The following is a 16510-nucleotide window of genomic DNA, read 5'->3' as shown; positions in this document are numbered from 1 at the left end:
ATAAACATCTCAACTAGTAAAATTAATCCTTTTTTCCAGTATGAAAAAATAATTTGTGAAAAATGTAGTGTAATTATGAAGCGCCACACTCATTTCAACTCGGAGTATTTCTAAGATAATGTGGCATAATTTTAACTACTAGAAATGCTGTTTTCCCAAAATAGTGTGATTGTTACCCTTCCCCAAGATTGTTACCTTTCCCCGAGGTTTAAAAAAATAAATATTACCATTGTGACATCATTAAAGAAATTGAAGCATACAAGGATTAAACTATAGTTTCTTTTTATATCAAAATGTACTCTTGAAAATGTGTTTGGCACAGTGCTAAATCATATATAGTCAATACTAAATATTGCAGGATACAATAAAACCCTGGAGTTAATTGTTTACACCCTCTTATGGGAATGAAAATAATAGATACCAATTATTCTGAAGTCAGCCTATACAAACTGTATAAACAATATTTTATGTTTTGCTTTGAAAACCAGTGATATAATAAATTTTACATAAAAGACTGCAAAATAATATAAATGGATTTAAACAGATCTTTACAATAAGAAATTCAAATGGAAACAGACAAGTAACAAAGAGAAGTAAAAAAATTTATTGCAGTATTTGCTCCACCAGATTGCCTGGGGATCCCTTTTCTTGTATTGTTTTCAGGGTGACCTAATACATCAAAATCTACATTTACAAAAACTCCTTCTGCAGATAGGTCATAGATACTGCATGCTTTTTTTTTTTTTTTTTTTTTTTTTTTTTTTTCCTTTCTTCAACAGAATAAATTATATATCCAGGAGATTCTGCCATTTTACAGCCTGGAAAAAACAATGCTTCCCTGGAAACTGGGCTAAGCTAAAGAAAGCCATCCGCTGCTAGGTTAAACTCCAAGAACACTTTATTAAGAACATTAACAGACTAGTTTCCAACATTCACTTGTTTATTTTTTTAAACAGAACGTTTTTTCCAAGATATAAACAATTTTTGTTAAACTATAATACAGTGGGAGTAAAAATGAACTGAGAATCTGTTTCTGCTGCACAACAGCGAAGGGAGCTCCCACAAAAATGTTTGCCCAACATTTTCCTTCTTTTGTTCCTGCATCCCAGGTTCCATTCTTACTCTTCATAAAACTGATTTTTTTTTTTTTTTTTTTTTTTGCCAGAATGTTGATATTTCAAGTTTCTCTGCCTTTAAAAAAAATTCCTGTAAATTTGGCTGCATGTACAAATTCATTAGCTGGAAGTCCCATCCTTGGCGGCATACAGGGATCGTAAAGTCTGAACAACTTTATTAGTCAGCTTATTAGCACTCGTTAGAGCAATTTTTTTGTAAATAATGTCTGACTCTTTAATAGTGTCTACCCAAGGCACCAGTTTGCGGCCATCACGGCGCTTAGCCTCAGTCCAGGAGCCACTGTAGGAGCCTGCCATCCACTGAACACTGAAGCCATTGCTGGTTTTCTGTACTACTCTTGCAATTTGTGGTCGATCTTTGTACTTTGGACAGCAAATAGCGATGACATCCATGACGTCAACACTGTCATTCATCTGTGCTGCCAACTCCGTAGAGTCTGAATTTCGTTTTGACCTTCTCAATGACTAAAACATTGGGAGGGGGGAAAAAAGACCAAGTGTTACACAAAAGAATTTTAGTGAAATTATTGTTTTTATTGCTTTTAATCCCTTGACGCCGGGAGTTGGGATTTCCCAGCACACTTCCATTGCCGGCAATGAGACGCACCGTGACCGCCAGCGCCAAGGGGTTAACATATACTTGTAAAACCATATAACTTTTCATTTGTACCCGTGTTTTTACTCTTATTGATATATAAAATTATATATACATATGAACCATTATGCTACATAAAAACTTAGCAACAATAAAAAGGATAACACACAATACAATCCAAAGAAAAATTAATAACTCTTTATGCTGGATAAATCTCATTTGTTTTTTTTTTCTTTTTTATTGTCTTTTATGTTAAACTTTCTACAAAAGGATGTATAAATGGATAAGTAGAGAATCTCTATCTACAAAATGTTTTCTCTCATAAGTATTACATTACTTTGTATACATTTAATAGACTGACATATATAAGCACATAAAAATCATTTTACGTAATACGCTGCGAAATACGTTGACTCCTCCTCCGCCTCACCCCTGAAGTGCCTCCTCCTCTATCCTCCCCATCACTTTCATCATCTTCTGTCTCTGCTGCTGCGTTATTTTTAGGGCTGCCTCCTCCAAGCAGCGAGGTAATTGCTTTGTTCCGAGCATTTGTGCTAGCTGACACCTCCCCTTCTTCTTCCTCTTCATCAGGGTCCAGATGTTCCATGAGAAGTTTGAACTACAAAAAAGTAGATATTAATTTAGAGTTTTAACTAAATATTTCAAACAAGATTGTCACATCCCTAAACGTTTTCTATGGCAGTAGTTTAGTACAGGTGAAATAAATTTTAGCTACTGCCCATGCCAAGGGTTGGCAAATGTTTCTTATAAGTGGACAGATAGTAAATATTTTTGACTTTGCAGGCCATACAGTTTGTCACAATGATTCAACTGCCATTATACCATGAAGGCAGCTACAGACAATCACACATGAATGGGCATCAGCTGTATTTCAATAAAATGTATCTTTCAGTTCTCTGCTCTCTCCAAAATAAGAGGATACAAGAAGCAGCAAAAGATGTTGAAGGAATTTAAATGTAAACTAAAATATTTTTCAGTTTGAGGATATATGGTTTACAAAGTCTATGAATAACATGAAAACCATTGTGTAGATTTCATTCTTGGTTACATAAAGTCATATTAGTTATGCTTAGCTCCCTGCATAAAGTATATTAAACTATGAAGTTTTATTTTTATTTTGAAGGACAGTCCTCTCAAGACATTTTAAAAACACATTTTATACACATCACATCCACGTGCTTGTTAGTGAGTATATATATATATATATATATATGAGATATACAAATATACCTTTTTCATGTAAGAATACATGAAAAACTAATAATATTGGCTGCCAGAAAGGAGAGGAATAAAGTGGCTGAATGGGGTAGAAAGATGTCTTTTCACTGTTTTTCCTTTATGAAATATAAACTGTGTAATCCAGTGACTTAAAAAACAAACACACTTTCCTATAAACTTTCATTTTGGCTAAAATAAATACTTCAACAGGAAAGTCAAGCTTCAAACTGGTTAAAACCACATATGAGAAAAAGAATCTCAACAGTTCATGAAGCTACATGCAATGTAAAGGAGATAGTTATCTACCAAAAAAGAATTTACTTTCTATAAAAGTAAGTATGAGAAGAAAATATATTTTGGTTTTACTACTCACATCTAGATACTGTTTTACTATACTCCTCTTCACATCTTCAGTGATTCTAGAATTAGCCATATCACTCCGCAGGAAGTCCAGTGTTTGTTTGGGATGAAAATGAACTCCCGTTTTTCGGTTAATTGCTTTATCATATACTTTTGCAGACTCAGATGGAGAATATTTCTGAATTTTACTGTTTTGGAATAACAAAGACAAAATTAAAAAAAAAATTTCAGGCAGTTGTATTTAAATTGTAGTATTCTGGTTAAATTTTACTTTCTAATAATTAAACTTATTGTTCTTACAGATGTCAATCAGTGGACTTGGACACAAAATAATTTTAACTTTTTAAATGGAAGTGAATCTGTTGCCAACATTTAACATCAAGATATTAAACATAAAAATCTGGGTTTTTAGCTTCTTTTGAAAAAAAAATGGAAGCGCTGACCACATTGGGCCCAGCTTCTACTGTGGGAACAATCTCATGAAAACCTGAGTAATGTCTGACCATTTGTTTATAAGAAACATGCTCTTCCTAGTTTGTCACTGATCCTTTACTAGGTCCACTTCACTCATTTCATTAGCTGTTCCCTGTAAACATTTGATTTTGTGATTCCACATTTAATGAATGTGAAAAGGCCAAAACTGCATAAATGCAGGCAGAAAAGATACCCTATAGTGACCATTGGTGAATAAAATTACAGGACATTCACAATAATTAGTACTTTTACTATCTCTTACTTTATAGAAAAATTTAAAGACTATTTAAGGTTCGGTTAGAGCTTAGCCTAGTTGGTCTGCATCTGATCTTATTTCACAGCTCTTTAAAAACATAAATTTGCAAACCATTTTAAGATTAGTCTGACTCTCTAAAAAGGCCTTTTAAGGAAATGAGCAAAATAAGTCCTTTAATTTGAAATGTATTATCATAAATGTAAATATATTCCCTCCCTTTATTAATAGGGTGGATAAATACTTGTTGGCATATTATACAACAAATACTGTATAGAAATAAAAATAAATTTCTTTCTTTATAAAAAGACTTTTTAATATTAAGGTAAAGCATGCGATCAAAACTGGGTTTCCTATTTATTACTTGAACAGAGTAAAGTTTTTTCTCTTACTGCTTATGTACCTTACCTATCAGAAAATCCACAGAGATTCTTCAAATGTTGTTTTAACATTAGAAGCAATAAAATACCCTGGGAGACATTTGCAAACTCAATTAAAGGAGCTGAATTTTCTGGCAAACATTTCATCACTGAATTTATATCATCTTCTGAATCTGAATCTGAATCCGAATCTACACGTTTCCGTAACTTTCGAGGCCTGGAAACTTCTTCTTCACTCTCACTTGACTCATTTTCCTTAGTAGGTGATGGTTTTCTTTCTTTCCTTTTGTCCTTTACCATAGACTGAAAGAAGAGGAAATTATTCTATATGAAAAGAGTAAAAACAAAGTACCACTAACAAATTTACAAATGTTCCATTCAACAAAAGGGTTTTTCCAAAAAAGCATCCTTAAATTAATATTTCACTTATTGAAACCTTCTGACTTTCCATAAACAACCGCAGACTGAGTGAGGGGCAAATCAGGTTCCAAGACTAAATAAAACCATACATAATACCAAAACAAACAAACAAACGAAAACTTTTGAAATAATATTCAAAGGGAAATAGTTTTCTTACACGATACTAATGAAAGATAAATTAGCAATAAAAGTAATGATTTGGTACATAGGTAAGCCATAATGGAGGAAAAGCAGTAATTATAATTTAACTGAGGAGAAAACAGAAGGTTTGAACACCCTCAGCTTCTATCAAACTCTCCCTTTCATGAACTTCCCAGCAAGGTAATATACAACTTCAGTTTCTTTGTATTTTATGAAACTGTTTGCTCTAAGAATCAGCTAGCTGGGTTAAGAGGGGGAATAGACTAGGTTACAAAGGCAATTACTTAAAATGTAGCCCCTTAAGGAATTTCAAGTATATTCACAACAGTAAGAACAGTAAAATAAGAAAACATGATAAATACTTGAAAAATTATTAATGTTTCAAACTCTAATGTGCTTATTAAACCCCAATGGATTTTGTTAAAAATACAAACTCTGTTTCAGCAGGTCTGGGGTAGGGCCTGAGGCTCCAGAGTTCAATCAAACTCTCAGGTAAAGCTGGTGCCACTGATGTGTGTTCCCCACTTCAAGCAGCAAGAATTTAGATACTTCTGTAATTCTAGACCTTTGGTATTTAAAACAATTTCCCTGATTTACTAGTTTGCCTGGGTCTTGAGCACTATGATTTTGTACAATGAAATATGCAGATCTCAATAAATTTGTAAAGAATTTACTGAGGGCCCATATGTGCTCAATTCTTTACTAGGTGCTTTTACAATTAAACCAATTATATTTCTTCCTAAATATCACAACAGTAAAGACAAAGTTTATAACAAGAAATTTAGTAAAGATTTGGGGCACACAATAAGCTAATTCCATTATGATAACATTGTTGAGGGAGAATAATATCCCTGATATCAATAGTTTTCTCTGTTTTCTTGTAAGTAAGCAATATACATATTTTCATGTGTACACTGTGATCTACAGCATTACCAGATTTAAAGGACAGGAAGATGCTTTAAAAAGGGGTTTAAATGAATATATGAATGGACACCAAACACTAAAGGACAGTGCTTAAAGTGAGAGAAATAAAGAAGTGGGATGGCATGTCAATAGAACAATCCATAAAGAAGTGTGTGTGTGTGTATCTATGTGTATATGTATGTGTGTGTGTGTGTGTGTGTGTGTGTGTATAAAATAAGTCCACCTAAATCATAAAGAAATGGAATGGTTTCAGGGCTTTCAGAATAGAAACGAAATGGCAACCCACTTCCTCTCCCCAATTTAAGTACGGCCCAGATATCAATAAGTTCATTTAGAAAGGTTTTATATACCTGTGAAAAGAATAAAAAGAATAATGACAAACAAAACAGTGGAAATAGCATGCCTGCACTTTGACAGATGCATTAAGAATAGTAATGTGTGTAACTTACCTCCTTGAATGACTGCAGTAGGTTACTACCAGAAACTGAGAGTGTAATGTCTATATGATGCATTATAAACAACGGCTCTTCCTGTGTCTGGTATGGAAAACAGGCTAGATTGTCAGCTATATACAAGAGCATATTCACTTCTGTTTTCTGTAAATTTTAAAAAAAGGTACATATATTTAGTGGATAATCTAGAAATCCATCCAAAAAGCTCTTTTAGAAAAAATATTACAGGGCACTTTCACCTCAGTTAATATTTCAGAGAGAGATGTAAGAAAAAGGGAAGAGGGGGAACAGAGATGGATTTTATAAAATAATCTTATACCCATTTTTGAAGATTTCATAATGACTTACACCAGAATGCCTCAAGAGGGAAGAGGTGAAATTTTTTAGTGCACCCAAGTGAAATTCCCTTTAGTTTTCTTAGACAGTTTATAGGATCTTTATGATAAATCCATACCACATCAGAAAGTGTACATATCAATTCATAATTATTTGTAATTGTGTTTCTAAGAGTTTAACCCATATGGAGATCAGTTACACACAGTTACTATTCTGCCCTCAAAAATAAGCGGAACCTACAGCACTAAAATGTGGATTTTAACTCTGCCCCCCCCAAACTCATGTATTCATAAAACATTTGTCAATTTCCTCTGTATATGTAACTTAGAATGTCAGAGTGGTTGTTTTTGACAGTGCTACTACAGTTTCACACTAAAAACTGTGAGGTAGGAAATACTTAAGAGAAAAATAACGGTTATTAGTATTGTTTGCTTTAATAAGAAGCAACTTAGACTTATAGCATTTCATGATCACAGAGATATAAAAAGAAAGGAATATTAATGTTCAAATTTTTTTTAAAAATTTACAGCTAAAAAAAGAGAAAAGACAAAAGACAAACAAAACAAAACAAAACAAAGCAAAACCCAGCAACCAAAAACCACCCTATTCCACCATCTCTCCTTCCTTGCAGTCCAAACAACATAATACTCAACAGCAGCAACAGTAAGAAAAATCCCATAGGACAGAAGAAATAGTTTCTAATAATATTCATAAGAGACTCTCACTCTATTTTTTATTTTAAAATATGTATTGGTCCTCCCCCAGAAGCTTTGAACAACCAGCAAGAAGTGGCAGAAACATTTTTCTCAAAGCTCCAGAAAACAGTTAAAAGCTTGCAGAAACAGAGCGAGCACCAAATTAAGAAAAAGGTAACAAAAGCAGCAGGATCCCATGGTGCCCTGGCTGCCTTCCTCCCTTTGGCATGGAGCCAACCTATGCTCCCAGTATAGGCCTTAAGTCCCAGTTCCAGCGGGAACACAGTAACTCTTGGGCACATACTGGGAGCATTTATGTCTGGCCTGTATGACTGGCCTATATGTCAAGTAGTAGCCTGAGCGATGCACCATCCCCAAACCAGCCCTTTGTGTAGAAGGCAGCTCACAGAGAAAACGCTGTAGCAAAGCAGTCAAGTCATGGCTGCCTGAGGCAAGGTATTGCTGGCTGTAAGACACACAGTGCAGTGCCCAGGACCTTGAGGAAATGGTTTCCTAGGGATGAGGGGACATTTGTATCCATGTAAAGGGGGAAATTCCTAGGGCCACATTGCACATGCCCAAGATAAGACTCATGAGCAGAAAGGATCTATGCTTTGCCCTGCAGCTATTCTCTAAAGCCTGAAGGAGAGCACTTATACTGGTCAGTCTGCAAAGAATGGGAAGGGTGTTTTCTTTTATTCCTTTTTTGTTGTTGTTGACTCCTGGCATCCAAGAAAAGCTCTGTCATAATAATAATTGTATACAAGTTTAAGTTTAAGATTATTCTGCAGGTTGAAAGGAAAGGACAATAGAGAATAGATCAAAGCTGCATATAGAAATAAAGATCTCTGGTAAGGGAAAACATGGGTAAAGATAAATGCCAGTACTCTTGTATTTTTGGTTTGTAACTCCACTTTTTACCTCTTACGGGATCTAAAAGGCAAATGCATAAAATGTAACAAGAAATCAGTGGTTTTGGACTCATAATTGTATAAACATAATTGTAATATATGACAAGAACTACAAAGAGGTGAGAAGTGGAACATAGCTTGTGTATGCTATTGAAGTTAAGTTGGTATCAAAGCAAATCAGACTGTTATAGATTTAGGATGTAAAATTTCAGCCCCATGGTAGTTACAAAGAAAATACTGGAGAATATACAAGTACTTAGTGATAGAAATGGGGTGGGGGCAGAGGGAATGGAAGTTAATACATAATAGGTACAGGGTTTTGTTTGGAAAGATAGGAAAGTTTTATTAATGGAAGGTGGTGAAGGTACTGGAACATTGTGAATGTGGTTAATCCTACTGAAGGCTATGCCTGAGAATGGCTGAGATGGGAAAGTTTGTGTTATATACGTATGTTCCCACAATAAAAAGAGCAACTAAAGAGACAATGACAATTAAACACAATACATAATCCAAGATGGGATCTAACAAGGGAGGACAAAAGGCTTGAAAAGACATTACTAGGACATATGAAAAACCTGGGAAAAGCTTTATATTAATGTTAATTATCCTTAACTTGATAGCTGCATTTAAGGTGGCTAAATAAGTATCCTTGGTCTTAGGAAATGTACATGGCCGTATTAAGTGCTTAAGAAGCATGATGTATACTCCCTACATTCAGGTGTTTGGACAATGACTGATAAAAAGATAGATTACTGGATAGCTATAACTGATAGATATAATGATACAGCAAATGTAGCAAAATGTTAAAATTGGTGGATCTGGGCATCTAGACGGGGGTGTTAAGGGTATGCTGGAGTTCTCTATATGGAGTTTGTATTTTTTCATAACTGTCCGATAAGTTTGACAGTATTTCAAACTAAAAAGTTAAAGAAATATCTATCAACACCTACATGTAAAAACTTCAGAAATGTAGACATAGAACCCTACCTCATCAACTAGTTTTAACCCTATAATTAAAATTTTTTTTCCCCTCCTAAAACTGAAAATGTTCAGGACTCCTCTGAAAACTTTTTCAAAACTCTGAAATTCTTCAACTTTGATAATAAAAGTCCTGTAATGCTTTTTCAAAATTAAACTTCTTTAAAGAACAGTCTAGTGTGGCTCCTCCCGTGTTTCCTCTCACTCCCCCGCCCACTCTTTAATTCACTGAAATCATGCTTTTGCCCCTCACTGCTTGACTGTTTCTATCTACCAAATTCACCAATGATCCCACCCTATTTTGTACTTCTTATTTCTCCTTAACTTCTCAGGAGCATCTGACATTATTTTTCCACCCTTTCCTTCTTGAAACTTTCTTTTTCCTTAGTTTTTCTTTTCCTAGCTCTTTGACCATTCCTCCCCTATGTCCTTTGCAAGCCAACTCCCTTTCAAACTGCCTTTAGCAACAATCTCATTATTCTCTTAGTTGCTCATGATAAAAATATTCCAGGTATCTTTGGCTACTTTTCTCACAAAGTCACCCCTAATATATTCTTTTCTCACAATATTTATTCTTTTATTTCTTATTGTCATTATAATGGATCAGTCTCTTATTACCTCAAGGGTGAACACATACTGACAAATTCATGTTCTTAAAATGCTCTTTGGCACCTGTTCTCATCACTTTATTCAAACACTTTCTCTACGGTTCTCCTTTGTCTACAAGATTCTCTGTAAACCATGCGTTACTATGACCTTTCTGCTCAAGTTAAATAATAATCTACATGTTATTTCTCACACATTCTTATCTTTGTACTTTTATTCATGTTTTTACCCCTGCCTAGAAAATCTCCCTCCCTTGTTTTACATAGCAAATCCATCTTATCTAATTTCTCTAGGCCTTCAGGGATTTGTTGCTCCTCTGACATCGTTCGGTGGAAGAAAGCAGGAGCAAGGATAGGATTATGAGGGTCATGTTTCACATGCTGACATGGCAGGACATCCAGCTCATGACATACAGCAGGCAGTGAATGCAAATGGGAACAAAACTCAGGAGAGCAAAAAGGAGTGAAGCAATATCATCTATACAACACATCTGGCACTCAGGATAGGCTAAATATTAATTATTATTTATTTCCTTTATTGTGTCTTAATACCCTAACTGAAGGCAAGATCCTTTAAGGACCAGCACATGATATACCATTCTGTACTTCCACCACAGTGTCCTAAACACAATGAAAGCTGAATATTGACGATGATGTGATGAAGATGGTGATGCTGATAAAATTATATTCCTGGTATTTCTTAAACACGTGTGTAGTATTTATTTACTAAATTACATACCAAAAATTTTCATGTACTACTTGATAAGATGAGAAGTTCAGTAAGGTACCTATAATCTGGTAATTTTAATTTTGCTTTATTACAAAAAAATCTGGTGTTGGTATAGCAATAAAGTCAAGCTAACAAGTGACTAAAATAAGAAAAAATAATTCTTTTGTTCTTTTTTAAAGCTGTTACAGGCCTAGACTAGTCTGTAAGCACTATTTAGGCAGAGGCGACCTCTGTCACATTTACTGTTTTATCCTCAAACCTAGAGCAATGCCTGGCACACAGTAGGTGCTAAATAAATATTTGTGTAAAATGAATGAATAAATTAAGAGGTAACCTTAAAAGAACAGGATGTTTTATTTTCTTAGCTCATGGTCCTGGCCAATACAACTTGTTGTGCAATAGCTTAAAGGGTCAAAAACCTAGAAGTTATTCTAACAGTATTCGAGTCCTACTGAAACAAGAGAAATAAATAAATTTATTTATTTTTGTAACCTATCCCCCAAAGTGATGGTTTAGTAATATAGCTTAATCAAAAGTATACTTATGGGAACTGTTAGCAAAGTGTATGAGATAACTCAGAAGACAGACACAATTATACTCTATTCCTCATTATATTTATTCTCGTGTAAAATATCCCTTTCAACTTCGACTGTATACCTTGTAAACACAGGACTCAAGTCACTATTATTTACGAAAATGGTAATATTTTAAGAATGGCAAATACTTTAGGTATAATATTTCTAGAACACTTCTTAAAATAGTAAGTTTTTTTTTTGCTTACTGCTGTGTCATCAAAGAGGTTGAGTAAAGAGATTAGAAAGGCTCGTCTGTGTTGGCGGTTTCCACGGATCATGGAGTAAAGGTGTGAACACAAAGCACTAGAAGACTCATCTTGTCTGAAACCTCTTACAGGATCTTTTAGGCATGTGTTGATTGCCTGCTGTACCTGGTAAGACATCTTCATACCAGCCACTGCTTTCATCTGAAATCAACAAAAGCCTCATTTTTGTCATGGAAATTAAGAGAGTCAAATAAAAATAACATTGAGCATTATATTCTGAGGCCAACTTGATTATTTGGTGTTCTTATTTAAAAAAATAAAATCACAGAATGCAAGTGCTGGAGAGCACATTAAAAATCATATGTTTCAATCCCCTCATTTTAAAGGAGAGAAAACTGAAGATCAGAAGAATTTTTGCTGCCAAGAGTACAAGATAGGGACTAGTACCCATGCCTCCTGGGTTTTTAGTCCTGTGTACTTGTTGGACTTTTACCTCTAGTCCATTCTTAGGTGTCTGCAATAAATACCTTGGAGGATGAACTTAGTTCCATGTTTCAAGTATTAAGTAACACATTTTTTTTCTAATTATGAATGTGGGTAGGTCATCTACCAAGAAATGGTGTATGAAAGAAAAAGATGTTTAAATGTAGGTTATGCAATTAAAAAATACATACATGAATGAAGCCAGCATATTTTTTGTCTATTTCCACAAGCTGCTGATCAGCCTTGTTGCGCATGGCAGGCTCTGGGTCTGTGCCCATAGCAATTAAATACGGCACACACTAGAAATAAAAATAAAGTATTTATAAAACATCACAGTAGTAAAAACTCTAGACGTATTTCAATGTAAGTTAAAACTTGTATATCTAGGATATATGAATTTAGCTTCCTAGGCCTTCCTACAAAGGCTACATTTCAGTGTTCTTTTAAAAATGATTAATCTTTCTTTATATGTAGCTTAAAACAAAAGCACTGGAGCATCAGTAAAAATATGGATTTGGTGAAATTTTTAAAACTTCAGCAGAAATTTAAGGTACTTCAAACATAAAGTACTCCTAAACTAAGAATATCCATTCAATAATATATTTACTTCAAATGTATATTTCAATAATTTTCAAATTTTCAAACTGACTTCATTTGCTATTTAAAGATAATATAGGGCAAACAGTAATTTGTTTTTCATACTTGAAGTTAGGAAAATATAATTTTTTCCCTCCAAGCTGATTTTAGATGTGGCTTCAATGATCAGACAATTGAAAAACTAGTACTTTTTGGTAACAGCCATATTCATTATACTTCCAAAGTCAAGAAACATCACTATGTTAAATGAATCTGAATCAGACAGCAGTAATGCCAGAAAACAATGGAAGACAAAAAACAACTTGAGAAAAGCCCTGTTCTTAGAAAATACATGATGAAGTATTTACTATCAAATGATCACACAACACACACACACACACACACACACACACACACACAGAGAAAGAGAGAAAGAGAAACGGGAGGGAGATAGATGGAGGAAGAGAGAAAGCAAATGTGGCAAAACGTTAACAAATAATAATATAGTGCAGAGTATAGGGGCATTCACTGTACCATTCTTGCAATTTTTTGTAGGTTTGCAATTATAAAAAACTTTTTAAGCAGACATAATAATAAAAAGCACAATCACTTCAGGCCTTTGAAAATACCAGATAAGTACCCTAAAAACCTCAAAAAAGTGAGAGTGTCAATGTACTGCTGTATATTTTAATAAGTAATACTGATGATGAAAATACTGAGTCATCAAGAAAAGGCTGAATAAGCAATAGTTTCAGGACACAGGGAAGAATGTAATATAATTAGGGTATATTTTAGAAAAAGCTCCATGAAAACTAGCCAAAATAAAGTTCTTAAAGGGTATATGCTCTGGTTATCTAATAAATTCACCTCTGTAGCTTATGGCACTGTCCCAACAATGCCAGATAGTGCATACGACTACATCGATATCAACTACCAATTTTCATTAACACTAATGGCTTTATTACATAAATAATCCTTATATCAATGCTTTGAGGTGTTGGTAGTTGATATTACCTCCAATTTACAGGTGAAGGAACTGAACTCATATAATTAACTTCTCTGTGGTCTAAAACTCCATGTTCAACAGTTAGATTATACCCTTAAACCCAGTTAGCTCGCCTGACATCGCATGTTGTTGGCTCTTAAGAGATAAGAGTGAATATGGATTGAAACAAATCTATTATCCCTATTTAGAAAAATAATTCCAAGTACATATTCTACTAATAGAAATTGGAAGACTGTTTAATAGACGCAAGTTTGTTTAAAAATTGTTAATGTTTTAAGGAAAATATGTAAATATATAGGTATTTGCACTAATAACAAACTAAGAGATATTTCTCAAAACTTTGACTCTTAAGAGTTTAGGAAATGAAGGTTAAAGACTAAGAGGAATATAAGAATTACTTATTATCTAATCATAATGTCATCAAATGACAAATGTGGCTCTTTTAGTAAATTCTACTATTATAAAACATACTTACCTGAACTGGATGAATAAGACCTTGATTTAGAGTCAATGCAATGACATTTAGGGCAAAGTGGCGTACGCTTGACTGGGTATGAAAAAATGCTTCAAGCACCTGTTTGAGGTAAAGCTGCATGATGGAACTACTCATCCCTGAGGAAACATCACCCATTTCTTTTAAATCTTCCTGCTTTGCAACTTTTTTCCCTACCAAAGGAAGTAAAGGATAAATATATATTAAGAGCATGTATATTCACTTTCCTAAAGTACTCTAAAAGTAGGCCACAACTGAAATAAAAATTTATACCAAGTTCTCTAGTCCAATGGTTTGTAGTATTTAATCCCTCTCCTCCCTCAAAATGTTAATGTTTGCATGCATAAAAAATTTTTACAAACTATTTTAGGGGGTTTAAGAATACCTTAATGCCTAGCTACTGACCTCAGAGCTTAAGGACTCTTTTGTTTACCTGAATTCCTTTATCTAATAGACAAGGAAATTTTGGTATTTGTACTTTTAAAAAATGAGTCATAGGGTATCATAATTTCAGCTGCACTGTGAAATTTAAAAAAATACATTTTCACTTACAGTCTCTATCTGCCTGCTGCATACGTGTATCTTCTTCCTGTAGGTAGGTCTGGAGATTTTTTAACACTTGTATTTTTAAATTTACTGAAGAGTTCTTATCAGATAAAATATTATTATATAGATTTTTCACCTCTTGTTCGAACATTAGACTTGGATGCTGAATAAAGGCAAATCCTAAAGAACAGAAAAAAAAAAACCTCTTAATATACTCACATTAAAATTAAATATAACATTTAATGAAAAAGTTGATACATTACATAAAGGGCTCCTTATTTCAAAAAATTAAAACTTGAAGAATATGCTGGTGGCCTTACCTAGTGAAGTATTAGAGCAGGTACTTCTTTCCCCATGTATTAAAAATAAGAAATTGTATTTCAAAGGAGAATTTCACACAAGAGGAAACCTTGAGGAGGGAGCAGGGCCTAGTGGCTAGGGGAGTGGATTAGGAGTCAGGAGTCTTGGGTTCTATTCCTGGCTCCACCACTGACTTGTAGTGTGACCTTGGGTGAGTCACATAATCTCTCTGTGCCTCAATTCTCCATCTGTAAAATGGGGACAATAATATTTACCACCCACCTACCTCAAAGGGATATTTTCAGGGTTTAAGAGCTAATGTCTGCACATTTTTCAGATCCCCAGCAGAAGCCACTACCATTGGCATTATTTAAAAATATTGAAACATATCCATTTGATGAAATAGAATTATTCTAAAATAAAGTACAGCTAAAAAATATCTTCCGTTTCTTTTTCATATGGTATTGTCATAAAACCACAATGCTGAATTCTATAACCATAGTTAAAAGTAGCAAAATGGTATTACTATCCATGTTTATTTGTACTTAATGCTTTCTTATTTGACAAAAAAAGAAAAGATCCTTAAACAATCTGATAGAGGTATTAATGATTCCAAACAATAAATTAAACTAAATGGATAGAGTGATCAGATAACTAGCCCAAGGTCACACAGGATAGTTATGGCCCAGGCAAGAAGGCTTTTTATTAAGTAATCTAGAGGTATTATTTTCTGGAGAGTGCTGTTTCTTTAAGTTAGAGTAAAATTCCCACTATTTGTTCTCTGAGTTCGCTGTAACACTATTAGTATTGCTTCTCTATTTAACTTATGTCCCGTCTGAATATGTCCAAGGCCTACATTGGCATGAAGGTAACAGAGCATCAATATAAACTCCCAAGTAAGTAGTATCTGAATATTTACTATTCTTGTCATAAGTAATTTTCTGAAAGGGATGGAGAAGGAATAAAAGGTAGTAAGATTTAAATTTATTTAAAGAAATCAGTAAACATGATGTAACGAAGCTTAGGCAACTGAGAATCTTTTATTGCTCATTTTTGTAATACAAAGACTGTAATATAAATTACTGTTTACTGCCCATGAATATTAATAAATTAATAATAAACCTTGTTAATGCTACCAAAATAAAATTTCCAAATAAGTTATTAACCTTAGCAGGTAGCTTTACATGTATATGCAAAAAACAAAACAAAAAACCTAGAAAGACTATTCTCGTATATTTTAAAAAATGCACTCAATTCAGATACTTTAATGCTATCCCTTTTCCTATTTTTCCCATATTCTAGGCAGATAAGCCACACAGACCTAACTTTCTCCAGAAACATGTTTTTATATCATCAGTGCTCCTAGAAAAATAAGATGGGACATGTATATATATCCCAACTGTTCCTTTTGGGTTGATTACCATGTGTATAGATATAAACAAAAGTCTGTATAAACTGCCCATTGCTTTACCTAGAAGTGGCAGACACATACAATGACAAAGCTTTGTAATGACAAAGAACAATTTAAAAAATATGCAACAGCCCTCAATTCATCTACATCATATTCTTTATCAAAATACTGTAATGAATCCTCTTAAGAAAATTATGAAATAGTATTGTTATGTCTACTTTACTAATAAGGAAATTGATAAACAGAGAAGATAAGTGACTTACACAAGGTTACCCAGGTAGTTGG

General features: G+C 33.8%; 1 protein-coding gene across 7 annotated transcripts in view; it reads right to left on the bottom strand.

Moving 5' to 3' along the window:
• Positions 1–1095: 1095 nt before the first annotated feature.
• Positions 1096–16510, bottom strand: part of NIPBL (NIPBL cohesin loading factor) — a 248519-nt gene continuing 233104 nt past the window's right edge. For 4 of the 7 annotated variants that reach the window (XM_037798976.1, XM_037798979.1, XM_037798977.1 and 1 more), the window contains 9 exons: positions 14521–14694; positions 13951–14141; positions 12085–12192; positions 11411–11611; positions 6372–6518; positions 4466–4740; positions 3344–3518; positions 2162–2350; positions 1096–1601 (listed from right to left, as the gene is read on the bottom strand). In XM_037798976.1, coding sequence (XP_037654904.1) covers positions 1236–1601; positions 2162–2350; positions 3344–3518; positions 4466–4740; positions 6372–6518; positions 11411–11611; positions 12085–12192; positions 13951–14141; positions 14521–14694 — 1826 coding nt within the window. In that variant the 3' untranslated portion in view covers positions 1096–1235. Of the gene's footprint in view, positions 1602–2120; positions 2351–3343; positions 3519–4465; positions 4741–6371; positions 6519–11410; positions 11612–12084; positions 12193–13950; positions 14142–14520; positions 14695–16510 lie in introns of all 7 variants that reach the window. The other 3 variants (XM_037798978.1, XM_037798981.1, XM_037798980.1) reach the window with 3 other exon arrangements.

Source organism: Choloepus didactylus, chromosome 11 (genome assembly GCF_015220235.1).
Source record: "Choloepus didactylus isolate mChoDid1 chromosome 11, mChoDid1.pri, whole genome shotgun sequence".
Taxonomy (NCBI): Eukaryota; Metazoa; Chordata; class Mammalia; order Pilosa; family Megalonychidae; genus Choloepus; species Choloepus didactylus.
This window is presented reverse-complemented; position numbering and strand designations above follow the sequence as displayed.